Below are 25,517 nucleotides of genomic sequence, written 5' to 3'. Positions count from 1 at the left end.
CTGTGAAGGACCTTAACTAAGACAACTTTAATAAGGCTCTTTCACCAACAATTGAAAACAAAATAGAGTATTCCTCAGGACAAAACTGCAGCTTATACATCTGCCAGGAGTTGGGCTAAGTCCTGGCTCTCTGCGCGGTTCATTGCACATGCCTCCCTTGCCACCGACTGACCGGAGAAGCTCACCATTCCTGGTGGTTCACTAGCACGTACTTGCTTTCCTACCTTTTCCACCCAGACTCTTTTCAACAAAATCTGGGGACATGAAGGTGCTTTGCAGACAAGGATTATTTCATCGTGAGGCACACTATTCTTTGGAAATCTGGCTCAGAAGAGACTGGATTCAGTTTCTCTGTCTTTGTGACACCCAATGAATGTTCTAAATCTTAGAATTTCCTTAGTAAGTAAAAATAGCATTACACAGCTAGTGAAAAAGGCCATTTATTTCCTTTTCTTCACACTTCCATTCTGGGCATGAGGAAATCTCTCCTCCTTCCAATTCTCCTTTCTTTCCAAGAAGCTTTAGGTGGGTTAGCATGTGATTCCAGGACCAATTCCTTTCTCCTTGCTCTGTTGACGTACCTAATCTTCCTTAAATGAAAGGATGACATGCAAAACGAAGTGCACTACCACGTTTAATAAGTCACTCCTGCAGAAAGCTCTATGAAAATAAAAATAGTCTGTACTTGTGCATTTTCTTCTTTCTCAACTCCTCTTCGGCTAAGTTGGCTAGCCACCAGTTACTAGAAGCACAAGTACAACTGCCAATGTTACACATGTGTGTCCTGAAAGTTAAAAAAATAACTCCGATCAAGATAATTTTACTTACTGGTGAGAAGCATTAGTTTTTGGTTACTATGTTATCTCCTTTTTAAAAAGCTGGATATTTTGGGGAAAAAATGTAAAATTTAGTTAAGTGACACAGAATGAGTAACTTGTGAACAGGTGCAGTTCAGTAGTTAAAGCAACAATTCAAATATTATAGGGTTTTAGTTTCTTGAGATTAATAGCAAAGCTACATGCAATTAAGATTTCTGATTAAAAGTTCATGGAAAAATCCCAGAATACATGTGGAAGAGAAGAAAGAGATTCAATCCAGAGATTCAAGCGCTTAGAAATTTGAACAGACATATTTACAACAAGTCATTTTTATATGATCATTCTGTGTAAAGACATGTCTCCAAGAGCTATACATATGATAACACATACCTTAACACATATTACCTTTCTTAAACACTGGAAATTCCAGAAGCCACCAAGCAAAAGGAGAAACAAATACAAGATAAGCCAATCATCTCATGATTCAAACTGTCATAATGAAAACATCCTTGGGGACAGAGCAGTGGCTCAACAAGCTAATCCTCCACCTATAAGCACCAGCATTGCACATGGCCGCCAGTTTGTGTCCCCGCTGCTCCACTTCCCATCCAGCTCCATGCGTATGGCCTGAGAAAGCAGCAGAGGATGGCCCAAAGCCTTGGAACCCTGTACCCACAGGAGACACACAAAAGAAGCTCCTGGCTTCAGATTGGCTTAGCTCTGGCTGTCACAACAATTTGGGAAATAAGTCAGCCAATGGAAGATTCTCTCTCTCCTTATCTCTCTGAAAAAAAAAATCTGTCTTTCCAATAAAAGTAATTTTTTTTAATCGAGCCCTAATGCATCATCCATTCCCTATCCCCAAATCTTCCTGGCATCTAATCATTACAAGCAGCCAAGTGCTAGCCCCAGGATGAGATGATGAGCATACTACGAAAGAGTTGAGAATGCATCATGTGTGTCGCAGAGATGTTTTATTAGTTATCCACTGAAGCAAGCAAGCAGTTCCGGCAATAATAGAGACTGGAGCCATTATTATCCCTTAAGAGTAACAGAGAAGCCCTCAGCCAGCTGCAGTGATGGACACTTGTTAGATACACAAGTTTATTAAACCATAGATACCTTTTATACTTTATCAGAAAGTCTTACTTCTGAGGCATCATCAGTCTCATTTACATTATGAAACTTAACATTGAATGCTTTGCTCTCATGCGTACTGTAAGAGCTGAATAGTAGAAAAAGAAAAACGAATTGAAGCATAGAGTTTTCATTTCAATCACAAAGCAAAATATAAGCATTTATTTACACTCCCATTCCTAAACTAAAAATTTTCACACAAACCTCACATTTCTGACACATAAATAAATCCTTCCATGGAAAACATGAAGAATCATCAAAAGCAGCTACATGTCATTTTCACACTCTCTATGTATCGCCCTATATAACTTCAAATTTTGAATGAAATCTGTGAGATCCTGAGAATAACCAGGTATGTATAAAGTTGCATCTTACCCTTGATGGCTTACACTTAATAAGGCAAGTGAAGTTTTTCACTATGAAAAGCAAAAATTCTTTTTAAGGATTTGTGTGAATTTTCCTTCAATTCAGAAGTGGAGCCATTAGGTTTATTGCAAACTCCCAAAATTCCATTTAAAACAAACAGTTCATGCTCCAGCATTTTTCATCCTATTAAAAAAATCCTGAGCAACCACTGTGGTCTAGAGAGCATGTGGTGAGTCAGTACATTCTGCCCCATCCTGAACCACAGGGCCTCAGAGTTTTGGCTTTGGCAAATTCACGGAGTACTAGAAACTGATCATTTACAACGTGATAAATTTGGAACTCTCCAAAGGAGAATTGGAACAAAGGCATGGGAGCTTCTAAGATTGGAAGCTTATTTTTCCCCAGACTAGCTTTGCTAAGGAATCCAGCTTCACTTACTTTACAGGACACGGAATTCTGACACTGTTGCCTTGGCATTGTACTATACTCCTTAAGTTTCTGAAAAATATGGACAGAACATGAGATCTGACTACATTTACCGACAAAGCATCTAACTTCTTCCCTGGTTCTGAACCACTATCTGTAAAAAGTATTAACTCCCCACCCTAGAACCACCATAACCTTTACCAAAACTTTCAACCAAAAGATTGAACCATTTAGTGATTTACAAAAAGCTTACATTCTTTAATAACATCTTCTTAGATCTTCTAAGATGTTATTAAAGAGAAAAGGAGCTATAAAGGATGAGAAATAGATCATGCAAAGAAGTAAAACAAGCAACTTAGTAGCACCATTAAAAATATGAATTAATGAAACATCTAGCCAATTTAAGTCCTCCTCCACCTACATCAGAACCAACCATGACATACTTAAATGTGGATTTCATGCAGATAGTTCAAGTAATATTGACGATTTTTCATGTTTCTGTTTTAATGTCCGAATGCTCACTGTGTGCCAAAGATGCAATACAGATCATGTCACGTGATCTCAGGTGACAACTCACTTGATTCACATCTATAAACCATGAGGCAGGTGCTATAGTTCCCCCATTTTACAGATGAGAAAACTAAGGCACAGAGCTGCCAAGCTGCTAATAGTCAAAGCTTGTGAATGGTGGCCCAGAAGTTCAAACTCCACAGGCAGAGGCTGCCCTCTTAACTTCTAGGATGTTGTTGGCGAAAACTGGCCAATAATGAATAAATACAACCCATAAAAAGACTTAGTCATGGCAATTTAGCACTACACTAAAAATTGGCTTTGCCAAGATTCCTTTGTTTCTGTGTAACACACAGATCCCATCATAGTCTACCAAGCAGAACAAGAATAATTTACTACAAAAGTAAGACTGCTTTCCTTTCCTTTGAAAGGTGGTTTGTGTCCTTAAACATACTAAAAAGAAAGGGAAAGAGAGAGAGTCTTTCCATCCAAGGTGGGAATTATAGACAGAAAGAATGAAGAGACAAAATGTCTGAAAATACGATAAAGGCAAAATCAAGTTTTACTGAAAAAAAGTAAAGAATAAATTTCAAAAGTCATCAAGATTTTTGCTCACCCTGATTTTCCACAGTCCCAGCCAATTTTTACTAGAATTAGGATACCAACTATTACAATAACAGGAACAATTCCTTGAGGGGGGAAAATTGGGTGACACAGTTAATAGAAATCTGAACAATAACATACATATGCCACGGTTTCATAACAACATACACACTGGCTGGGAAACGAACTGAAAGAGAAGATGGGATTGCACTTTCTCTCATCACAAGTTTGACAACAAACACTGCATGTCACCTGTCCTGCTTTCTTTGAAAGAAAAAACATATTTAAAGTATCACAATGTTCAAACACAGTTTTTTAATGATGACCAAATTACGTAGTTTTAGAACTAGAAAAGATCTTGAAGTTCATGCTAACTTGTAGGTGAGTCAACGGAGTCTCAGAAAGGTGAAGGGTCCCTGGACGGTTAGGGAAGGCCTTTCAGTCAGTTCATAGTAGAGACAACATAAAGAATGTACCCTCCAATTTCTAATCTATCTATCATTACATTTCATCCCTGCACTTACTTTTAAGATTAAAAGCGTTATTTTGAATGCAACAGCTATTAATTGGTCAAGTAACTTGGCCAACAATCTGACTTGATGGCTGGTCAAGTAACTTGGGCAACAATCTGACTTGATGGCTGGTCAAGTAACTTGGGCAACAATCTGACTTGATGGCTGGTCAAGTAAGTTGGCCAACAATCTGACTTGATGGCTGGTCAAGTAAGTTGGCCAACAATCTGACTTGATGGCTAGTCAAGTAACTTGGGCAACAATCTGACTTGATGGCTGGTTTTTTTACACCTGACTTCCCTTTTCCAAAAACTCATTTCCTCTCTACTTCCTCCATTTTCTTCTTCTCTGCCTCTACTCTGAATGAACTAAATCCTACTTTTTTCATTTGTACTACAAAGAAAATTACAGAGGACAGCAAGGGAGGAATGGCAGCTAATGTGACTTCTATCAGTAAAATACAGATCATACTACGTGGACAAGATTTCAAAAACTTTTTCCATAACATTTTAATAATATTTACCTGAATCGTCCCTTTTAAGCTGATCACCCCAACACTACATTATTGGCTTTGAAAGATTATCCAAAAAATAAATCACAGCTTTTCAAAATTTTAAGCTTTCCTTCCCCCTCACTAGTTCCCAGTAATTTCTACATTTTTAATATCTCCTTTTTCAATTTCAAAGATGAAGCAAAAGCAGAAGATTAATTCAAATTGGTTCAAAATATCTGGGTGACTGTATTAAAAGGATATTCCCCATAATGTTTTAAACAGTTGTTGATGTTATGTTATGGCTTTTAATTGGTTGGAACGATATTCTGCCAGCTCTGCCTTTAGACCAGAGATGGTCTCCCCAAGAAACTGTTGAATTGAGCTGGACAATAAGATGCTGGACTCTATACATGGTACATGCTTGCAATGAAAGAAACAAGACCGGATTTGAACTGTAATACTGCAATAAGGTGGAGTAATCCACCATGGGGGGAGGGTATGGGGAGGGGTTGGGGGAACCTCAGAGCCTATGAAACGATGTCATAAAATGAAATGCAATGAAAAAAAATAAGATATTCCAAGAAAACTGACCACTATATACAAATAATTCTAGAAGAAATTTTTGGAGGTCAGAGGAATTAACAGAAAACCAGAGCAAAACAGAAATACTAGAAACAAAATTCTACATGTTTCCTTGGTAACGTAGTTAAGAACACACTGTCTCCCAAATCAGATGCAAACAAAACTTTCAGGAATAAAGGTAGTAATCTGTGACTTCTGAATTCTTAAAATTCAGAAAATCAAACCAAAAATAAATTAGTGTTAAGAGTAGATGTATGCAACTTGGCCAAAATGTAGCATGAAATTATGACTGACGTGTCCCTAATCACTAAACTGATGAGCTCTTGGGTAGGAAAATTAAATAATTTTAGGTTTAATAAAAAGGAGTGTTAAGGTCTCGCATTGTGTACACATAGAACCATTCAAAGTATAGAAGACATTATACAGCAGCTGCTATCTGTTCTAACTGGATCACCAGCAGTTACAACCAGCACGGTGCCCAGCAAGCAGCAGAAGTGCCCCTCCGGTCACTCCCAAAGCCCATAGGTGTCTCTGAGCTAAGGAGGAAAGGCACTCCCTGTGTTATGAACAGCTAAAGTTGTGGATGGCTGGAATCCTGCTTAATGTTGACAGATTATAGAGCCTGTGGACAAGTGAAGTCACACTGGAAAGACTTATGCAGATGGGACACAGAACATGCTTGGGTAAACTTTAAACTTCCAGATTCATAAATGCAGATTTAACACCATCTCCAGACATGCACAGGACCCTCTATGAGTCTTTGGTTATCATTGGGTTTTGTGTCTTTCTATTTTCCCTCATTTTTTTGAACAAAATTACATACTTCCTTTTCCAGATATAGGGTTTTGTACATAAATAAACTAAACTGTAACACCTGGATAACAAGACAACAATTGTAATCAGTTTACAATGAGATTTGTCACAGGTAGGAACATGTATGCTAGGACATGGAGAAGACTCCTAGATCTGCACCTTCTTTATTTCACATAATGATTTCAGATTCAAGCATAGCTGGATTTGGGCTAGGCTGCAGCCTAAGCCAGCTGAATTAGATGTATTGAAGGATAGATATGCAGGGGTCACTGAAGGGTATGGAAAACCACTTTATACTAAGGATGCTCCTTTAATATTCTTTCAATATCCTCACAAGGGGTTTATGATGGTCACAATATATAATCTCAGTAATGCAAGAAAAACATGCAGTGTTGTTACAAGAATTAGAAACATGAAAACTTCAAAAAAAAAAAAAACTGTGAAAAATGGAACCTACTGTTTTTCCAAATGTGTGACTCACATTAGTTGAATGGTGACCTGAGATGATTTGGAGGCCACTAAAATAAGCCAGTAGGTAATAATACAACCAAAAAGCGAGTATATTCTGGTGCAAAAGGTTTTTGAAACTTATGCATATGTGCCTTGAGAGTGGTCTCAGATGTGCTAGCTCAGATGCCCTGTCACCTGGGACGAGGACTTTTATATTCTGCAAAGTACCTAATACAGGATAAACTAGTCACCTACCTCTACTGTGACTTAGAAATCTTGCAAAACTCCAATTCTCACAGTCTACAGCATAGGATTGTTGTGTGAAAAGAAAATATATATGTATATCCCTGCCAATCTCGGGGTAGTAACTACCACACAACAAGGCAAATATTTACTGTAGTCTTACTTTTTGGTGTGGCCACAAGAAATAGTATATTCAAAAATTCATCCTAAGAAAGCAACAGTGATTGCATGTGAGGCCTTCTTCATGCTACTAAATTAGTCAACTTCTGGCACTGAGCTAGGAGTTTGTAAACCCATTATCACATAAGGCTTCCATCTAATAAATAAAAATGCTGGGACTCCTGGAAATTAAACCAATCACTTGGGTTGAACAATAACTCAATGAAGAGCTCTAGATTCCAATTGCAGTCTGACAGACTCCAAGGGCTAAGCTTGCTCTCCTACATGCTATTGTCTCTAAAAACAAAAACATTCCCTAGAGTAGGTAGGTTCAATGGAGCTTCCGTCATTCCAAGGTTAAAAAAAATATTTACTTTCCTTCAAATTTCTAAAGTACAGACACAGATGTAGAAAATGAAGAAACAGAATATATGTGTGCAATTAAAATCTCACAGAGGAACAATAATGAATGTCTAAAAATGTTCCTGGTGGAAATAAAGCAGTAACAAAAAAACAACAAACAAAAATAAGAAATACAGATACAGAACTAATATAAAGATTTCTGAAAATTCACAATTACTGCATCCTTTCTTGGGCAAAACCAGAAGTTCTGTGATGATGAACCAATCTTGATTTTTAGTGGCATCGAAGAGGAAAAATATCAAGTAATCAGAGAATTGTACCATCACCTCTATCGCCCACTTTCACTGCAAAGTAATCAACAAAAGTCATCTCCTTGAAATATCATTGATTTATCTTTAAAGTGACAAAAAGACTCGATTCATAGAAAAAAATTTAAGATGTAAAATTTCAGTCATGTCTTAAAAGGATAACATCACCAAAAGTGTGTTCTGTGTCTGACGTGAGAAGGAAGGAGCTCCTCTTTCCTGCTGGGCACAAACTGAACTTACAAGCAACCTCAGGAAATGCGTCCGGGGAAATCTGTGCTTCAAACATTTCAGGGGGAAAAAGAATCCAAAACTTTCACTGAGAAATACCAAGTGGTACAGCAAGAGAAAGCTCATCCATTAATGTCTTCACTTTCGTACAAATAATTGTTAAATCATGGGAAATTCAATAAGAATACATTTATTTCTATGTGAAATATAGAATGAACAAAGTGAATTCCAAATGTTGGAATGTTCCAAGATTAGCTGAGGAGAGGTTCATTCATGATACCATGGTAAATGCAAGCAATCATGACGAATAATAATAGTAATAACAGTAAAAATAAAGTATCTGTCTCAGTCGTGCTGTTCTTTGGCATGCATATGATAGGGGACTTCACTTATAAGTACAAAATGCTAAACACTTTCATATGAAAGTCTATATTCTATCAGACTTAATAGTATGCCAAGTTCGCTCTATTTATCCCTAGCAAACACAGAAGTTCATTCATCTTGTTGAAGCATTGCACATCAAACAGTATGTTTACAACAAAGACCGACTTAAACTCTGAAGCACTCCCTGTGGCACAATTAATGTTTTGGCCTCGTGTAGCTAACATACTTTTAAGTCGTTGACCAGAAGGGGAAAGGGAGAGCTGAAGAGTAGAATCGACGGACACCCCCCCGGCTTTCTTCGGGCTAGAACAGAAATCTGGAATGGTCAAGGGCTAGTTCATGGTTAAGGATGCTAGTTCATGGTTAAGGATGAAATACTTGAGGTTAGTCACTGGACTAATGGCTGCATCCTCTGGCTACTGAAATATTGAAGTACCTAGAATGATGTATTAATACAATGGGCACGCAGTAACACTTGACTGGCTGGCCAAAGGATTTGAAGTCGCCCTGCAATTACCTTGGAGCAGGAACATGATTTGGAATACAGAGGAACATACTGAGTACCTAACGGGGTCCACACAACATGCCTGTACAATGCATGCACCCGTGTTCGCTGAGGCAGCCACACACACTGCATTCGGGCAGTTTTCCTGAGACAGTAAAAGGACGATATTCTCTCCCAGGAAAATGGGTTGTAAACCCCGCAGGGGTGACAACTGTTTTTAACTGTCTGAGAGTCAAACTTACCAAGTATAATCTTGGAAGCACCTAAAGGAAAAGAAGAAAAAAAGCGTAAGAATTTTACATTTTCATGGGCTTAGCAATTTTATATATGTATGAATGTCAATAGACTATACCGATAGGCTGAGAAGCAGTTTAGATCTCCGTAACTAAAAGGATTATAAATCCAAGAAACAACTACTACTAGATTAACTTAATCAATGAACAGAAATACCAGCCTCTATACTAGTTCAATAGAGTCAACATCAGAAACATCAAGTTTGAAAGCTACTGAGTACCAAGACATATACCATCTAAATCTGGGGTTCTGACTTGATGTCTAGAAAACAGACTGCAAAGTTTCAACTAAGAACAATTGTTCATACCATCAAGAAACTCAAACACCTATATCCCTTTCAGCAATTATCTACAAATTACCTCATTATGTCATTATTTGGGTTTTTCAATTGAGTATGAAAGAGGCATTGCCCAAATGCTGCTCTCGTAAGTAAGACAAACACATTTACTCAAAATGCTACTGGGACGAGGCAGTGTTACCCAGCAGCAAAGGCACCAGGTCTGGCACCAGCAAGCACATTGAAATTTTCATTCCCTCCCTATGTGCTACTCATGACTCACTGAATGTGAATATAAAAGTCAATCTCCAACCTTGAATTCCTCATCTATCAGTACAGTTAAAACCTCTTCCTTTGTAAGGCTGGTGTAGTGACTGGTGCTGATCAAAAGGAAAAGCATGGCATGTGACCCAGCAGCACATTCTAAGTAGCAGAAGCTATTCTTTTATTAATATGGTGGGTTTATCTCATGCCTTGAAAGATTGAGTTAAAAGTACAAAAGAGAGTTCTGAGGCTAAATGCTGCTTAATTTTTATCATAATTAACACATTAGGCTTAGTTTAAATGCGTTATTTATAGGTTTAAAAGAAATACTTCAACATAACTAATTCAACAGCAGATTCTACAAGGAGAAACTTATTTCTCTTTATCTCACCCTATAAACCTAAATATCTGAGACTTGAAGATACCATAATAATTTAGAAAGTGGGGAAAACCAACTCAGGCCCATGCCAGAGTTGAAGTTAATGAATTAAATTCAAACGAGTCAATGTTAACTCACAAAACCAAGGCTGAGAGGAAATGCCAGGTTAGATCATGAAATATACAATATAAGGTCTGTTATGAAAACATTCAAAATACTATTAAAGACACTCACATACTGTGTCAGAATGAAAACAGGAATCAAGCTCATGATCCTATGGCAGTAATTAATTGCCTTAGAGGTAGAAAACCAGGGTAGGCAACATACTATCTGTAATGTTTAATGTCTTCTAATTATCTGGGTCACAGCATAATACATAGAGCTCAAAATACTAATCAGGAAAATGAAGTCATCATGTGTGTAAAGTCAAAGCTAAAAAAAAGTATTTGAAGCCACTGTAGTGGCCAAAAGCAAGCATGAACTACATTTTTCCTGTTCCACAGATATAAGAGGGGTCTGCAGAGGAGGCACATTGGCATGTCCGTTCCTAGGCAACAAGGTGCAGGTGCAGAGAGCTCGGTCTCCAGGGTCTGGAAGTCAGCACTGTGTTCCGGACTGACATTCATGGTGGTGGTTACAGGAACACCTGTTGACTGAGAAAACTGAGAGGCAGAGGAGCAGATAGAGCCCCATTCAATGGCTCACTCCACCAAACGCCTGCCAAGTCATTCTAATCTCCCACCTGCATCGGAAGGACTCAGCCACATGAACTGTTACTGCTGCCTTCCAGGGTCCATGTAACTTCCAGGGAGCTGGAGTGAAGAACTGAAGCTGGAGGGTGAGCTCAGGGTTGCTGATGCAGCATGCGTCTTAACTTCCAGGCTATGCACCTGCCCCACAGTTATTTTTTTTAAGTCTTCTATCTAAGAGTTGACCTTACTCATGTAGTATTGAAAACTGTGTTTTGGGGCCTAGTGCAATGGTCTAGTGCCTAAATCCTTGCCTTACATCTGCGGGGATCCCATGTGGGCGCCAGTTCGTATTAGTGGCTGCTCCTCTTCCCATCTGGCTCCCTGCTTATGGCCTGGGAAAGCCTTGGGACCCCGCATATGTCAGGGATCCAGAGGAAGCTTCTGGCTCCTGGCTTCAGATCGGCTCAGCTCTGGCCACTGTGGCCACTTGAGGACTGAATCAGTGGATGGAAGATCTTTCTCTCTGTCTCTCCTTCTTTTTATAAATCCACCTTTCCAATAAATACTTTTTTAAAAGGAAGAAAACTGGACTTTCAAAAAAGTTATCTCCTGCCTAAATCTTGTGAGCATTTTCCCAAATAAATAAATTTTTAAAAAATAAGGAGTCTCCATTAGAAAATGAAAACAGCAATAAAACTGGTTACATGCTAAACATCTCAGTGGCCTGAAGCAGCAATAATCGGTAAAGATTGCATTCATGCATTCAACAGGGACATCGGAAGCCTCCAGTATACTTTCCTTCATTTCCAGAAAGTCATGATTTATTAGCTTTACTTAGAAAACACTGAGATGCTTCACCAATTAGTGAATCAACCTCAAGGATGGTACAAATTTGGTTCTTCAATGGAGTCTCAAAGAATTCAATGACCCTCCGAACAACTGCACGAAACAGAACATCATTAACCTTATCTAGCATTGTTTTTATGGCCACCTAACTTTTTTCATAGCACGATGAATGTTAGCATTTTACAGATTTTTCCTAGCATAACTCGCGCGTGCCTCTGCAGAAAGTCAAAAGCATTAGTATGAAAAATTCCAGCCACCATCAATTAGAAATTTTTCATTTAATTTCATTAATTTAGTCCAGTCCAGATTTCCAGATTTAGCATGCCAGGCCCCTCTTCAGGAAACCTCAACAGTGTCAACTGACCTGAGGAGGAGTCGTGCTCACTCGCAGGTGTGCTTTTTGTATGCTTGGTTGTCGTGGAAACAGGTGCCTCTTGTGTTGCTGTAATAGGAGCAGAAGTAAGACTCGTGGTACTGTGGAGACCCTTAGTCAGTGGGGTATGGAAAGCAGTGAACTTTGTTGTTGAAAGACTGTGTGTGAATGACGGCTTTCTTACAGTGACTCTCTGGCTGGTCGGTGGGGGCTGTGAGGCAGGTGCCTTAGCCATGGTGGGATTCTGGGCTGCCACTGGTGTGTTTGTAGATGAAGCGTTTGATATGGGGGGTGTCTGTGCTGTGGCTGGGGCCTTTGTGACGGAAGCATTTATCATAGTGGGTCTCTGGGATGTTGGTAGAAGTCTTGGAGATGAAGCCTTTATGGAGGTGGGTTTCTGAGGTATCCGTGTGGCATCTGTAGCTGGAACGTTGACTGTGGCGATTTTCTGAGGTGTTAGTGGAGGTCTGGTAGCTGGAACGTTCGCTGTGATGGGTTGCTGGTGTGTTTGGGCAGCGTCTATAGCTGGAACATTGACTGTGGGGGGTTTCTCAGGTGTTGATGAGAGTCTAGTAACTGAAGCATTTACTCTGGCAATTTTTTGAGATACTAATGTGATGTCTGTAGCCGTGACATTGACTGTGGTGATTTTCTGAGGTGTTGGCATAGTGTCTGCAGCTGAAACATTGATTGTGGGGGGTTTCTGAGGTGTAGGTGAAAATCTGGTTGTGGTATGTTTCTGAGGTGTTGGCATAGTGTCTGGAACATTCACTGTGGTGAGTCTCTGAGGTGCTGGCATAGTGTCTCTAGCTGGAATATTCACCGTGGTGGGTCTCTGAGGTGCTGGCATAGTGCCTCTAGCTGGAACATTCACTGTGGTGGGTCTCTGAGGTGTTGGCATAGTGTCTCTAGCTGGAATATTCACTGTGGTGGGTCTCTGAGGTGTTGGTGAAAGTCTGGTTGTGATGTATTTCTGAGGAAGTGGTGAGACTCTTGTAACTGTAGTATTGACTGTGGTGGGTTCCTGAGATGTTGGTGGGAGTCTAGTACCTGAAGTACTGGCTGAGGAAGGTTTCCGAGTGGTTGGTGGGACTTCAATACCTGGACCACTGCTTTGGGAAGGCCTTTGAGTTGATGATGTTGTGGACACTGTAGTTTTGGGAGCTGCATTTTTTCCTGTGGAATAAAAATGTAAGAAAAAAAATTAGCTAGCAATTGCTGAACTTAGAATTTTTTTTTTTTTTGCCATTGCTTGTTCTATGTCTTTTAGGAAGCCAAGTCATACTGTGCATTTCCCAAGGAGCTGAAATGCTTCAGGTTTTTGCCATGAAATAAGTTCCATCCATGGGCCACTAAAGTACCATGGAGGTTCTTCAGATGCTTTTATAACAAAAGAGGAAACCAACCCTGAAGGGAGTTATGAGTTCATTCTGTGACACACCTATCTATATTTTTTCGCAAAAAAAAATGTATTCCTTCACTTACACTAAGACAAAAGACAATGGGATGCAATCATTGGACCAGCTTGATCCAGGTCTTCCACATGGGAGGTAGGCGCCCAAACTCTGGGCCATCTTCTGATGCTTATCCACATGGATGCTGTGGTGCAGGTGGTAGGTGGGCTCTCTTCACTGTGCCACAACACCAGCCCTCTGCTATTTAGTTCTGATCTAACTCGCTGTTAATGCATCTTCAGAAGCAGTAGATGACGGTTCAAGTACTGGTGCCTCTGCCTTTCATGTGGGAGATGGGAAGAGAGTTCTAGGCTCCTGGCTTTGAGCTGGTCCTGCCCTGCTTATTATGTATATTTGGGGGCATAACACAATGGCCTCTATCACTCTGCCTTCCAAGTAGATGAAAACAATATAAATACACATTTAAAAAACAGTTCAGGCTGGATATAAAAGACATTAAGGAAAACATGTTTGGAAAAATGAGAAAGAACAGTCAATAAGAGAAATTCTGGGGGCTGGTGCCATGGCATAGCAGGCTAAGCTTCTGCTTGTGGCACTGGCATCCCATATGGGAGCCAGTTTGTTTTCTTGCTCTACTTCCAATCCAACTCTCTGCTTATGGCCTAAGAAGCAGTAGAGGATGTCTCAAGTGCTTGGGACCCTGGACCCGCATGGGAGACCAGGAAGAAACTCCTGGCTCCTGGCTTCAGATTGGCTCAGCTCTGGCCACTGCTGCCATTTGGGGAGTGAACCAGCAGATGGAAGATCTATCTCTCTGTCTCCCTCTCTGTAGCTCTGCCTTTGAATAAAAATAAACTAAAGCTTTGCAGAGGGAGAGTGAGAGAGAGATTCTGGAGGCAGAAAAATAAATTAGTGAAATTCGAGGACATCAAAAGCTAGACAAGAGTTTTCCAACTGCCAAAGGACAGTCACTTTCATATATTCTTTGTATAAACACAGAGATATCTATCTGAACTTTCTGAAAGTAACAAGGTGTGAAATGGCCAATGTAAGTTAATTCAGCAGATATATAAGATATATGTTATAAACATGTATATGCACATCTATATGACAAGCCCTTTTGAGAAATCTGTTAAAAAGCTGTCCCATGGGGGAAAAAAAGCAAGTATGTCTCCATGTAACAATTTGCAGTCACTTTCAGGGAGTTCTCAGTTTCTATTTAGATTTAATGGTAGGGATGCAGCCAAAATAGGATAGTGTACACTGATTACCTCTGCACTCAGGGAGGGGGGTACTCCAGGCTCCTTCTTCATTGCAAAAAGTATTGCCGTCTCCCACCATGACGAAGCCTTTATTGCACTGATATGAGACAACCTGTCTATACACGTAACTGGCAGATTCTTCTCTAATTCTCCCATTCTCAATTGGTGGAGGATCTGGACATTGTACTTCTGGAAAAAAACAAAACCAATATCTTGTAAATAGATAAAACTGGTAAGGCATTTTTATAAATAAGGAAGACTAAAACATTAAAGATTTCACTGCAAAAGACCAAAATCTGCCATTTTTTTAAGTTTAGTTCTAAGAATTGTCTTAGAGTAGTGGACAATATATTTGGCATTTCAAAAGCAAACACAGAATAACGGGAAGGCTAACCTTGGGAACTAATTATGGGAAGAGTAAGGTTTACAACATGCAAGCAGGACAAAAATTATACATATGTTACATTACATGTCCAACTGGTACCAAAAAAAAAAAAAAAGCATGATGCATGAGTTGAGAGCTAAAAGCAGGACAGTCAGAGAAGGCTGTCAGGAGTTAACTAGCATGTGAGTTTAAAAGCTAAGATGCACCCTCCTTCTAAGAGTGGAGAGCACTGCATTTCATCCCAGGGGAAACAACACTGAAAGGGAGTACATGCAACGCCAGAGAGCGAAGGGTGGGTCCTTTTGGATGCAGTGGGACGCCATGGCTCACATTTGGCCTCCTTGGACTAAGATCGTTTTCATGTGCCCTGCCTCACAGCGACTTTTATTCAAAATACATCTTACTAAGCAGGTGAATTTGTTAATAAATACAAGCAGAGCTGCTCTGGTAATAAACAGAGGCACTCTCTCTTTGGCAGTTGCCCTGATTAAAAATAAAAACAGTAATAAATTCAGTGGTTTTGCATTCTCTAGGGAAGTTGTGTTTTTCCTCGTTTTTTAAGCAACAAAGTCATGTGATTAGGTGTGCATCAAATTGTACGGTTCCAAATGTACTTAAGTATGCACAGAATATCAAATACTTAATATGGATGGAGTATGCAAATGTGTAACTCATGCTTTGCTCACTGACTTTCAAGTTAGGGGATATGCAGGAGCTACACCCATCAGCAGTTTAGTCTCAACATTTCGGAATCCCTAGCACATGCCAGTCGTTGTTCTACAGGGAGAAGCTCAACACTGGACAAACTCCAACTCCTTTGTCTTAAAAGCTGGTGGGGGTGGGGTGCACTGGCTCCCTGGCTAATCCTCCGTCTCCAAGCACCACATCCCATGTCCCGTCCCGGCTGCTCCACTTCCATTCCAGCTCCCTCCTTCAGGCCTGGGAGGGCAGCAGAGGCTGGCCCAAGGCCTTGGGACCCTGTACCTATGTGGTAGACACAAGGGGAGGCTCCTGGCTTCACCAGGAAGTGCAGCTATCATAGAGACGATGGAGCTAAATACAGGTAATGAGAGGAAGTGGGCTTACATGGCACACTGCTTCTCCACTAGAATAGACGCTTGGGATCCACAGTTCTGTAACCTGAAGCTGCTAGCTGCTTAGGAAAGCGCTCTCCTCAGACCAGGAGATTGCTTATCCCAACCATCATATTTCTTGGGGCTCCACTCCCCTTTTGTTTCCCTGGTGTCGTTTATGAATATTTCTTACTGAAGACCAGAAGTAGAAAAAAGTGGTTTGGACAAAGAAAGAAAGAGAGGGAGGAAGAAAGAGAGAAAGAAAATTTAAAACCAATATGAAGGAGGAAAAAGGTGTGCTGACAGGTGTAGGGAGGCAGAGCCCAGGATGTGTGTGACAGGAACAAGTCTCTGGACACAGCACAGGATGTGTGACGGGAGTAGGCCCCCGCACACCGCAGGGCTGAACATCATCTGTCGGCAAAAGACCTCACATGCTGCCTACTGCAGCATCCATAAATGACAACTGACACTCAATCAATTCTGACTTCTGCTCCTGATGACACAACCAAATTTAGCCATAATGCTGAGAACAGGGTGTTCAGAAATCACTTGTAGAAGTGCTAAGATGGATGCAGAGAGAGAGGAGGAAAGAAACAAAGGCAGCAGTTCAACGCGGTGCACATTCTGCCCCCCCCCCCCCCCCCAGTGTGCAGGAACTGGTCCTGTTCCTGCTGCTGACGAGGCATCTTCAAAGTTCATAGAGGAGACTGGCACAATGGCTCAACTAGTCATTTAGTAGCATGCTATTTAACTTCATGGTGTTGTTAATTTCTTTCTTCTCCCTGATGTTGATTGTTTTTGTGGTTTTTCATTTAAGGGGATGTGTAGTAGCTGTGTAATGGAGACTGTCATATCTAGTAATATGTCATTTAACTTCATGGCATTATAAATTTCTATTTTTCTTTCTATTGTTGATTTTGTATTATGACTTTGCATTTGAGGGGATGTACAGTAGCTGTGAAATGGAGACTAACATCCAGATGTGAGGATACAATGTAGTATGCATTTCTACTTCCAGACAAAGATGGACTTACAATGAAACTGTTCACTGTATCTTGACAATAGGATGCTGAACTCTCTTCCATTGTCCATGCCCGCAATGATGGACATATGACTGAGTATGAAGAACTATATTTTAGTAATGATATAGAGGAACTGGGGAGGGGATAAGGGAAATGAAAGCAGCCTATGGAGTTGTATCATAAAATGATAATGATAATAATAAAAGTTAAAAAAAAAAAAGAAAAAAGAAAGAAATGTAAAGAACCCTGGGTCTCAGGAAGACGGCAGCTATGAAGCAGGAGACCCAGGTAAACACCTCCTGCGGCCAGGTGTTCAGGCCGTGGGGTCAAGTCATAAGAAGTCTCGCAGCATTCGTAGTTTCTTTCATAAAAATTGTGGGTTGGGAGGAGGAGGGAATCCCCTCTCTTATCTCATTTGCCGCATTTGTCACAGGCCTGGTGTTGTGTCAATCCTCAGTCTGTAAAGTAGGAGACGAGGCTCAGAAGAGCTTACCAGTCTACTTCCATGGAACACACATCAGCACGGAAGGTTTTCCAATGATCAAAGACACCAACACTGACAGGTGGAGGGCAGAAAGTGATGGGCAACTGATGACGCACCTACTGACGGCTTCGATTTTCTTATCTATCTTACCTTGGCAAATCGGAAGTTTGTTACTCCAATTAACACCATGCTCCGAAGCGAGACAGAAGGAAGAAGCTGCGCCAATTAATTGATACCTAAAGCAACAGAGGGAGAGAAAAAAAATTAAGTGACCTTCACATATCTTTGATCTTTCTTTACCAGTTCTCTGGTGTCATTAAGATACTATGCCTGTAGGTGGCAACAAACAGCACCTGACAAAAGTGATGATTTAAAAAAAACAAGCTCAGTCTAGGCTAGGTCTCAGCCCTTTACAATGTGAGAGTTGTATGTGGGTATGGACGAGCTGTGGCTGGGCTGAAACATCCAACAATAAGAAGCAGATTGGGTTGAAAGCCATTCAGCAAAAGCCACTGTTCCTGCTAGGACAAGAGGTGAACTGAGTAGGGCTGGCTCATGGACCCACTGGTATGTTCAAAATCTGGCACTGGGAGAGGTTCTGATGGAGGAGCCTGGGCAACTTCTCTGGCAGGACACGGTCCCTGCAGGTTAGCGCAAGAAGCACAATAGGAAACAGTACAGAACAGTCTATGGAAATTATCCCACTGGCATACAGTTGGCATTGGTTGGGGGCGGACCAGCTGAACCCATTCACATCACCCGCTGGCGAATCCGAGCACCAGAATAGAGTGTGGGCCGGGCCAGGTTCGGCTGTAACAAATACCAGTACACATTAAGGAATGCCAAGGTGAGATGAACCGTACCAGATGTGGTTGCAGTGCACATGTGAAAACCTGGGGGGAGGAGCCAAAGTTGACAGGGGAATGTGGGCTCCCCTGCTGGACAACTACTTCCATTGGAAAGCGTGAATCAGGATGCGGGCAGACCAGACTAGGCAGGGCTATAACACCTGTGGGCCTCATGTGAGCTAGATAAGGGAAGGGCCACAGTGGGCCGACTGTCCCGACTGGTGCAAGCAAAAATTAGAGTGGGTGAGGGTTGGTTGGGCTTAGCCGCAGCATCAGCTGGCAGAGGCTGGCACTGGGAGATAATTCTGTCAAGCCAAATGCCAGAACCACCTGGAGAGTACATAATCTGGGGCTGGAAGTGGCCTAGTAGGGAGATAGTGGGCACCTCCCTCGGGATTACCACTCCCACTGGAGAGCATGAAAACCAGGACAGGGGCAGGGGTGGCTAGACAGAAAGGCACCTGCCAGTAAGTGTGTGGACTGGATAGTAGGTTGGCTGGGTTGAACTAGACTTCAATGCCCATTGACATGTGCAAGAGCTAAATGGGATGTGGGACCGACTGAACAAGTCTGTGGTACATACTGGCATACATGGGGACCAGGGTAGGGGGTAGGCCTGGTGGGGGTTATGGGGAGTTGCCCCAACTAGGCTACAGCTCCCACTGGCTTGTGTGAGGACCGAGTATGAAGTGGGTAGGATCAAGCTGGACTACAACACCCGTTGGTTCACGAGGAAGACAGGGCTGGAAACAGAACGGACCCAGCAATCGCAACGACCAGCATGTGCATAAGCTGATTGGTGTGACGAACGGTGTTGGAACCTGTACTAGCAAACTCATGCAAGAATCAGGTCTGGGAACATCTCAGATGAAGTTTCTTTGGAGATCCCTTCAACTGAACTGCTGATCTCAGAACCCCAACCATGAAGAGACTGTCAGCCAGTGGACTCTGAATAGGGTTCATTGCGATTGGAACTGAGAGATTGGCAGCAATCCAGAACTGATGAACTATCAAAACTGCTTGAGCAGGACCCTCAGAGCGCACCTCACATTGGGGATCTGGGATGGGTGAGAGGCTGGGTGGGGCTTTTCCCTTTGTTTCTCCCCTGGCCCCAGATACAGGGAAAAATGATATTAGTGTGGAAACAATGGTATCACCCACTTTCACCCTGTAGCCCTTGACCCTTTGTAACCTAATCAACTAAGTAAGATTATTAAAAAATAATTTAAAAAAAGAGGTAACAACCAAGGGGTAAATACAAATGTGAAGACGGGCCGGTGCAGTGGCCCAACAGCAATCCTGCACCGTATCCCCACTGCTCCACTTCTGATCCAACTCTCTGCTTTGGTCTGGGAAAGCAGCAGAAAACGGCCTGAGTCCTTGGGCTGCTGCACCCATACAGGAGACTTGGAAGAAGCTCCTGGCTCCTGGCTTCAGATCATATTGGATCAGCTCAGCCCTGGCCATTTAGGGAGTGAACCAGAGGATGGAAGATTTTTCTGTCTCTCCTTCTTTCCGTAAATCCACCTTTAAAATAGAAATAAATAATTTTTAAATGTGTAAGATGTAGAACATTCTTTATTCGCATAGGAATCCCCCTCTCTCTGGCTTTCAAATAAATGAATTTTTTTAAAAAGTATATTAAATCACTATGTGCTGAAGTCCAGGAATTTAAAGACTCTGAAGGCATAAGCAATCCCCTTTCCTTGACTCTAGCAAACTGCACTGCATTGAGATCCTCCCAGAGCAGCTGTGAGCGGAGGGCTTCCCCGGATTCCTGACCTGTGAACACTGCTCACCATCCCGATGGTCTCACTGTGTCGAGCTCCAGCTTGACAAAACTTACCCCGTCTCACAGGAGAAGTATATGGTTGAACCATACAGTAAGTCAGTTTCTATCCTGATGTCGCCATTGGTTATCTCTCCAGGATGAGGACATCTTTTTTCTAAAAGAGAAGACAAAATGAATTTTTTTTTCATTAAACCATCAGGCATTGGGTGATGTGGTAGATATATAACTACTTAGCTTGACTGCAGCCAACATTTCACAGTGTATGTGAAGACCAAAACATCATGCTGGACACTTTCAAAGCTCCAAAAACAGCCCTTGTTAATTACACTTCACGGAAGCTACGATGTGTTTGCATCATGCACACACACGTAAATTCATGAGCTGCTGAAATTACTCACCTACAGCTTTCTTTACTTCCACCTTCAATTTATGTTCCACAAAAGCAACATATTTATAATCCATACTTCATTCATTTAAGGTAACCTCAAACTAATTAAATGTGAAATCCATAAGTATACCTTTCATGTAAATCTGTAGTTTGATTGGCTTACATCAAAACAACTCTAATGATTTTACTAAGAATCCTTCTGTGGGCAGTGTTGTGGCATAGCACATCGAGCTGACACTTGGGACATGCGCCTGGGATTGAGCCCCGCCTTGTGTCCATCCCAGCTCCCTGCCACTGCGCATTCAGGGAAGCAGTAGATGACGGCTCAAATGCTTGAGCCCCGCCTTGTGTCCATCCCAGCTCCCTGCCACTGTGCATTCAGGGAAGCAGTAGATGACGGCTCAAATGCTTGAGCCCCGCCTTGTGTCCATCCCAGCTCCCTGCCACTGCGCATTCAGGGAAGCAGTAGATGACGGCTCAAATGCTTGAGCCCCGCCTTGTGTCCATCCCAGCTCCCTGCCACTGCGCATTCAGGGAAGCAGCAGATGACGGCTCAAATGCTACAGGTCTCTCCCAGCCACGTGGAAGGCCAGGGTGCGGTCTCTGACTCCTGCCTGCAGCTGTGGCTAGCTCAGGCATCGCAGTGATCTACAGAATGAACCAGTGGGCAGAAAATAGCAGGAAAATCTCTCTCTTGGTCCCTCCCCCTCTTTGACACTCTGCCTTTCATATAAATACATAGTTTTTAAAAGGAATCATTCTCAATAATAACACACTACTACATTCCTGCATCAATGAGGGGAATGATACTCTTTCTTCCAAACTCTGGACGATAAAGGTCATACTCACTTGTACAGAACTGTTCAGGTTGGGACCATTCTAAATTCTCAAGGCAAGTGATTGTTGGTTTGCCCTGGTCCCGTCTGTAGCCCAAACGGCACTCGTATTCCACAGTGGAGCCGACAGGGAAGTAATTCTGATCACGGTAAGGCCTTTTCAGGGATGCATATATTAGATGGGGTGGATCCTCACAGCTGCCTGGAAGCAGTAAGAAAGCAAGGACAACAGAAGTCATATCACCTGACTTGACCATTTCTGATTCATTATCTGGACCTTAAGGCACTCACTTTCCTTAACTTCTCTACACATATTTGGTATTTGTGTTAATATTAATTAGCATTAATTTTTTAAAAAGATTTATTTTATTTTCATTACAAAGTCAGATATGCTGAGAGGAGGAGAGATAGAGAGGAAGTGGAGCTGCCGGGATTAGAACCAGCGGCCATATGGGATCAAGGAGAGGACCTTAGCCACCAGGCCACGCTGCCGAGCCCTAGTTAGCATTAATTTTAATATTTGCAGTGCTCAAGCCCATTCACACATGCACTTTCATTTCCTAGCCACCAGAGGGCAGCGAAGTAGATTTGACAGAAGTCACTATCCCCACTTCTCAACAACCAAAAGCCATGGAAATGGCCTGGCACAGTTCTAGGACTCCATGAACAGTTCCCTGCCTCAGCTTTGATAAACTGCCCCAAGCATCACATGGTCCCAAATACATGAGGTCACTCCTTGGGAGCGGGAGGTAATGTCCTGGACAACAACAGAAATCATCATCATAGTAGCTAATATTTATCAAATACTTCCAAAGGTTTTACTCATACAAACACAGTGAGTCCCCCATAACAATGCATTTGGACAAGGAGCAGCTGAACTGATTGATGGAGGACAGAAAATGCACACACTGTAGGCCGTGAGGCAAATAGCAATCTGCAGGTGCCAGGTCTACCACCAGGGGCGCTGGATTCCCAGGCAAAAGGCTCAAATCTCAAGGAGGACTCTGCCCAGGAGCAGCTGATCTTAAGGAAGCCAAGTGGCTAGTGGGAGCCCATATCTTTCCAAAAGAAGAGGACAGTCCCTACCTACCTTCCGCGGCCATCTGAAGAGCAGCTGACATAACACACATATAATAATGATAAAGCATTATACATATGTAAAGGGTTATATACTTCATCTTGTTGCCTTCTTAAAAAAAAAACAACAACCCACTGAAATCTTATTTCACAGTTGTATCTGTGACACTCGCTACGGATCCTGCAGCTCCCAATTGAGCCACACTGTCCAATGGCTGGGATTAATCCCTATCTTTATCTGTCCTTGTATATAGGCTATCAAACCCACAATGGCCAGTGCTTGACTGTACCCAGGGCAGGACTCCCAGGGTCATAACAGACATGAACAATTCCTCTGCCCTAGTGACATCACGGCCATTGTGAGGCTGGAGTGTGACCAATGACTCATACCTGTCTGTGATGGTGTGCAGTCAGATCTGACAGCATCACACAAGCCATCCTGGATAACGGTAAATAGCTGTGTTCCTGGATCTTTGTAGAGTTTTTTTTAAAGTGTATTCAGCTGTCCAACAGAAGGAGGCTTCATCACCAACACAGGGGACAGCTCCATGAATGCCACCAGCCCCCAAAGATCTTCCATTGAGACCAGTGCCAATCCCATGCAGGCCCAGGTTAATGTATGCATGTGTGCCCTCATTTTTAATAATAATTATAAAAGCAAAAAATGCATTAAAGAGCTTTCATGGGAAAAAAGATAACAGAATAAGGATCTAAAGAAAGCATTTGGGGGCAGCTAGACCCTGAGTTTTGACTTTAAGCTAAGCGCTCTAACAAGAGGTCACGTAGCTAAGAGGTTTGTGAAGTGCACATTATACAGCTACTTTCTGATGCAACCCAATGTGTCAGTCCTGCAGCAGGAGTTGAGCAGACTCACCCATGAGTCGTCAGAGCTCCACATGCACCCCTGAACCCCCATGCCGACTCCCCCAGCGCCACCTTCCTCCTGGAAGCTTAGCTTGGGGTAAGCACCTGCACTGGAGAACACTTGGAATCTTTCATATGGCACTTCTACTGAACTGTGTCCGTGCTTCTAGGTTTAACACAGGTCCCACTGTGCTCAACAGTACAGCACACGCTGGACATGTGCAGAGAATCAGCCATCCACCACGGCCTTCAGCCTCAGCACGCGACAGGCGACACCATCTAGGGACACCTCTGATGTCTACGTAGTGACCACACTGGCCAAAGATGCATTTCTCAGAACTGATCCTGTTCGGACAGACGCATCACTGTACCTCCGAGCTGATCTAAAGCTCTGCACGTAACAGATTCTGAAGTCAATACACACAGCTTTTAAAAATGCCATCACAGTCGCACTTCAGTCTTACTTAACAAAATGAAATTTAAGAAACCCTACCCTATCTGATGCGTCTCCAGGTAACTGACAAAGTATATCCGTAAGCAAGTTACTCCCTAAATAGTCCTGACTGTTTATCCGTCTGGCCGTCTGCTCTGCAGGTGCAGTGTTAGGGAGAAAAACCACCGCCTTCAATTCGCTGGAGTGTGGACTGCCAGCAGGCTGTTCCCCAGGGTTTAATAAGACCAGAAAACTATCAATTACCAGTCACTTGGAAGAGGTATAAAATCAGTCTGGACAACATGCATTCCTTTCCCATAACTTTGCTAAAGAGACAGGAGGAACTTACGGTTGCAGAATGGCTGCATCTCGGACCACTGGTGGCTTTCCTGACAGGTTGCCGTGTCAGACAAGCCTGGGATTTTCACAAAGTTGGTGTCACATGTGTATGTTACCGTGTCTCCAGGAAGAAAAGTTGAGAGTTCTCTCAGATCTGGCATGGCGTTAGGTAAATCCGGGGGGAGGCCACAGTCACCTGGGGAGGGACAAGCACACTGCATTCAACTCATGGCAACGCTGGCTTCCCAGGGAGGCAGGGCCGACCAGGGCGGAACGGACAGACCATGATGCCTACGCCTGGTTTCTTGTCAACTCAAGACGATAACAAACTCAGAGCAAAACACTCCCCTCCCAACTTAAAAAACAACAACAAAAAAAGTTGTTCAGAATTCCTCCTGCGTCCCCACCGAGGTGGTCAGCAGGTGCATTAAACCAAGCAAGCCAACTGGCAGGAGGGGGCGGGGCGGGAGGGTTGGGGAAGTCGAGGCTGGCCTTTGGATTGACAGAGTAGCTGCAGGTTGAGAAGTCGCCGGGTTGTTTTTTTGTTTGGTTGGTTTTGTTTTTTTTTTTTTTTTTTTTTAGTCCTTTCTGCAGTGTCCCAAGGTTTGACAGCTCTGGAACAGCTCCGTCCTGCCAGCTCCACACCCACCCCGTAAGTCCTGCCAGCTACAGCCCTCCCGGCCCCACAGGACTCCATGTGCCCGTCAGCAGCTGGGGTCCTGTATCCAGAAAAGTGCTGAGCCTCACAGGTGGAGGAAGAGGGTGCCAGGACTCAAGGTCCTTTGCGGCAGTCACCAACGCCGACCCACCCACACGGCCAAGGACTCGCCAGGCCGGCCGCAGGCCCCCACTCACCCCGCACGGCCGCCGGGACACGCCACAACAGCAGCAGGGGCAGGAGCAGGGGCAGCCGCCCGAGGACGTGCAGCACCGCTGAGCCGCAAGGCCATGCCCAGCTCATGGTGCGCAGGGGGCAGCCTGGCCGCAATAGCAGCCGGCAGTTCCGCGACCGCAGTAGTTGGAGCGCCCTGGGCGGGTCCGGGCTCTGCGTCACGGCGCGAGGAGGGACGGATGGGTGGAGCTTTGCAAGTCAGCACTACCGCCGTCCCGGACGGGAAGGGAGGTTCTGCCCAACGCTTGGCACTTCCCTAGTGCCGCTGCTGCCGGTAAATGTAAATATGTACTTTGTGAGTCAACGAAAGGCTGGGGGTGGCGTGGGCTTTGCTGCCCGACGTTGTGGCCAGGTGCAGGTTGACCCCCGAGGACGCCCC

The 25,517-nt window shown here is 43.0% G+C and overlaps 1 protein-coding gene across 1 annotated transcript; it reads right to left on the bottom strand.

Annotated features, from left to right (window-relative positions):
* Positions 1 to 7,035: 7,035 nt before the first annotated feature.
* CD55 (CD55 molecule (Cromer blood group)) lies at positions 7,036 to 25,224 on the bottom strand. The gene is made up of 8 exons (XM_058669127.1): positions 25,102 to 25,224; positions 24,257 to 24,442; positions 21,547 to 21,735; positions 20,364 to 20,463; positions 17,820 to 17,905; positions 14,712 to 14,891; positions 12,017 to 13,201; positions 7,036 to 9,163 (listed from the first exon to the last, which is right to left on the bottom strand). Exons 1-8 carry the CDS (start codon positions 25,205 to 25,207, stop codon positions 8,832 to 8,834), a joined length of 2,364 nt encoding a protein of 787 aa, XP_058525110.1. The 5' UTR covers positions 25,208 to 25,224; the 3' UTR covers positions 7,036 to 8,831.
* Positions 25,225 to 25,517: the final 293 nt, after the last annotated feature.

This window comes from Ochotona princeps, chromosome 10 (genome assembly GCF_030435755.1).
Source record: "Ochotona princeps isolate mOchPri1 chromosome 10, mOchPri1.hap1, whole genome shotgun sequence".
Lineage (NCBI taxonomy): Eukaryota > Metazoa > Chordata > Mammalia > Lagomorpha > Ochotonidae > Ochotona > Ochotona princeps.
Note: the sequence above shows the minus strand (reverse complement) of the source record. Positions and strands in the feature narration are given on the sequence as shown.

Coding starts and splice junctions, on each gene's coding strand:
- CD55 (XM_058669127.1), bottom strand. CDS start 25,207: ATGAGCTGGGCATGGCCTTGCGGCTCAGCGGTGCTGCACGTCCTCGGG. Junction 21,736..24,256: donor GATGCAGCCATTCTGCAACC/GTAAGTTCCTCC, acceptor TACTGCTTCCAG/GCAGCTGTGAGGATCCACCC. Junction 20,464..21,546: donor ACCTGAACAGTTCTGTACAA/GTGAGTATGACC, acceptor CTTCTCTTTTAG/AAAAAAGATGTCCTCATCCT.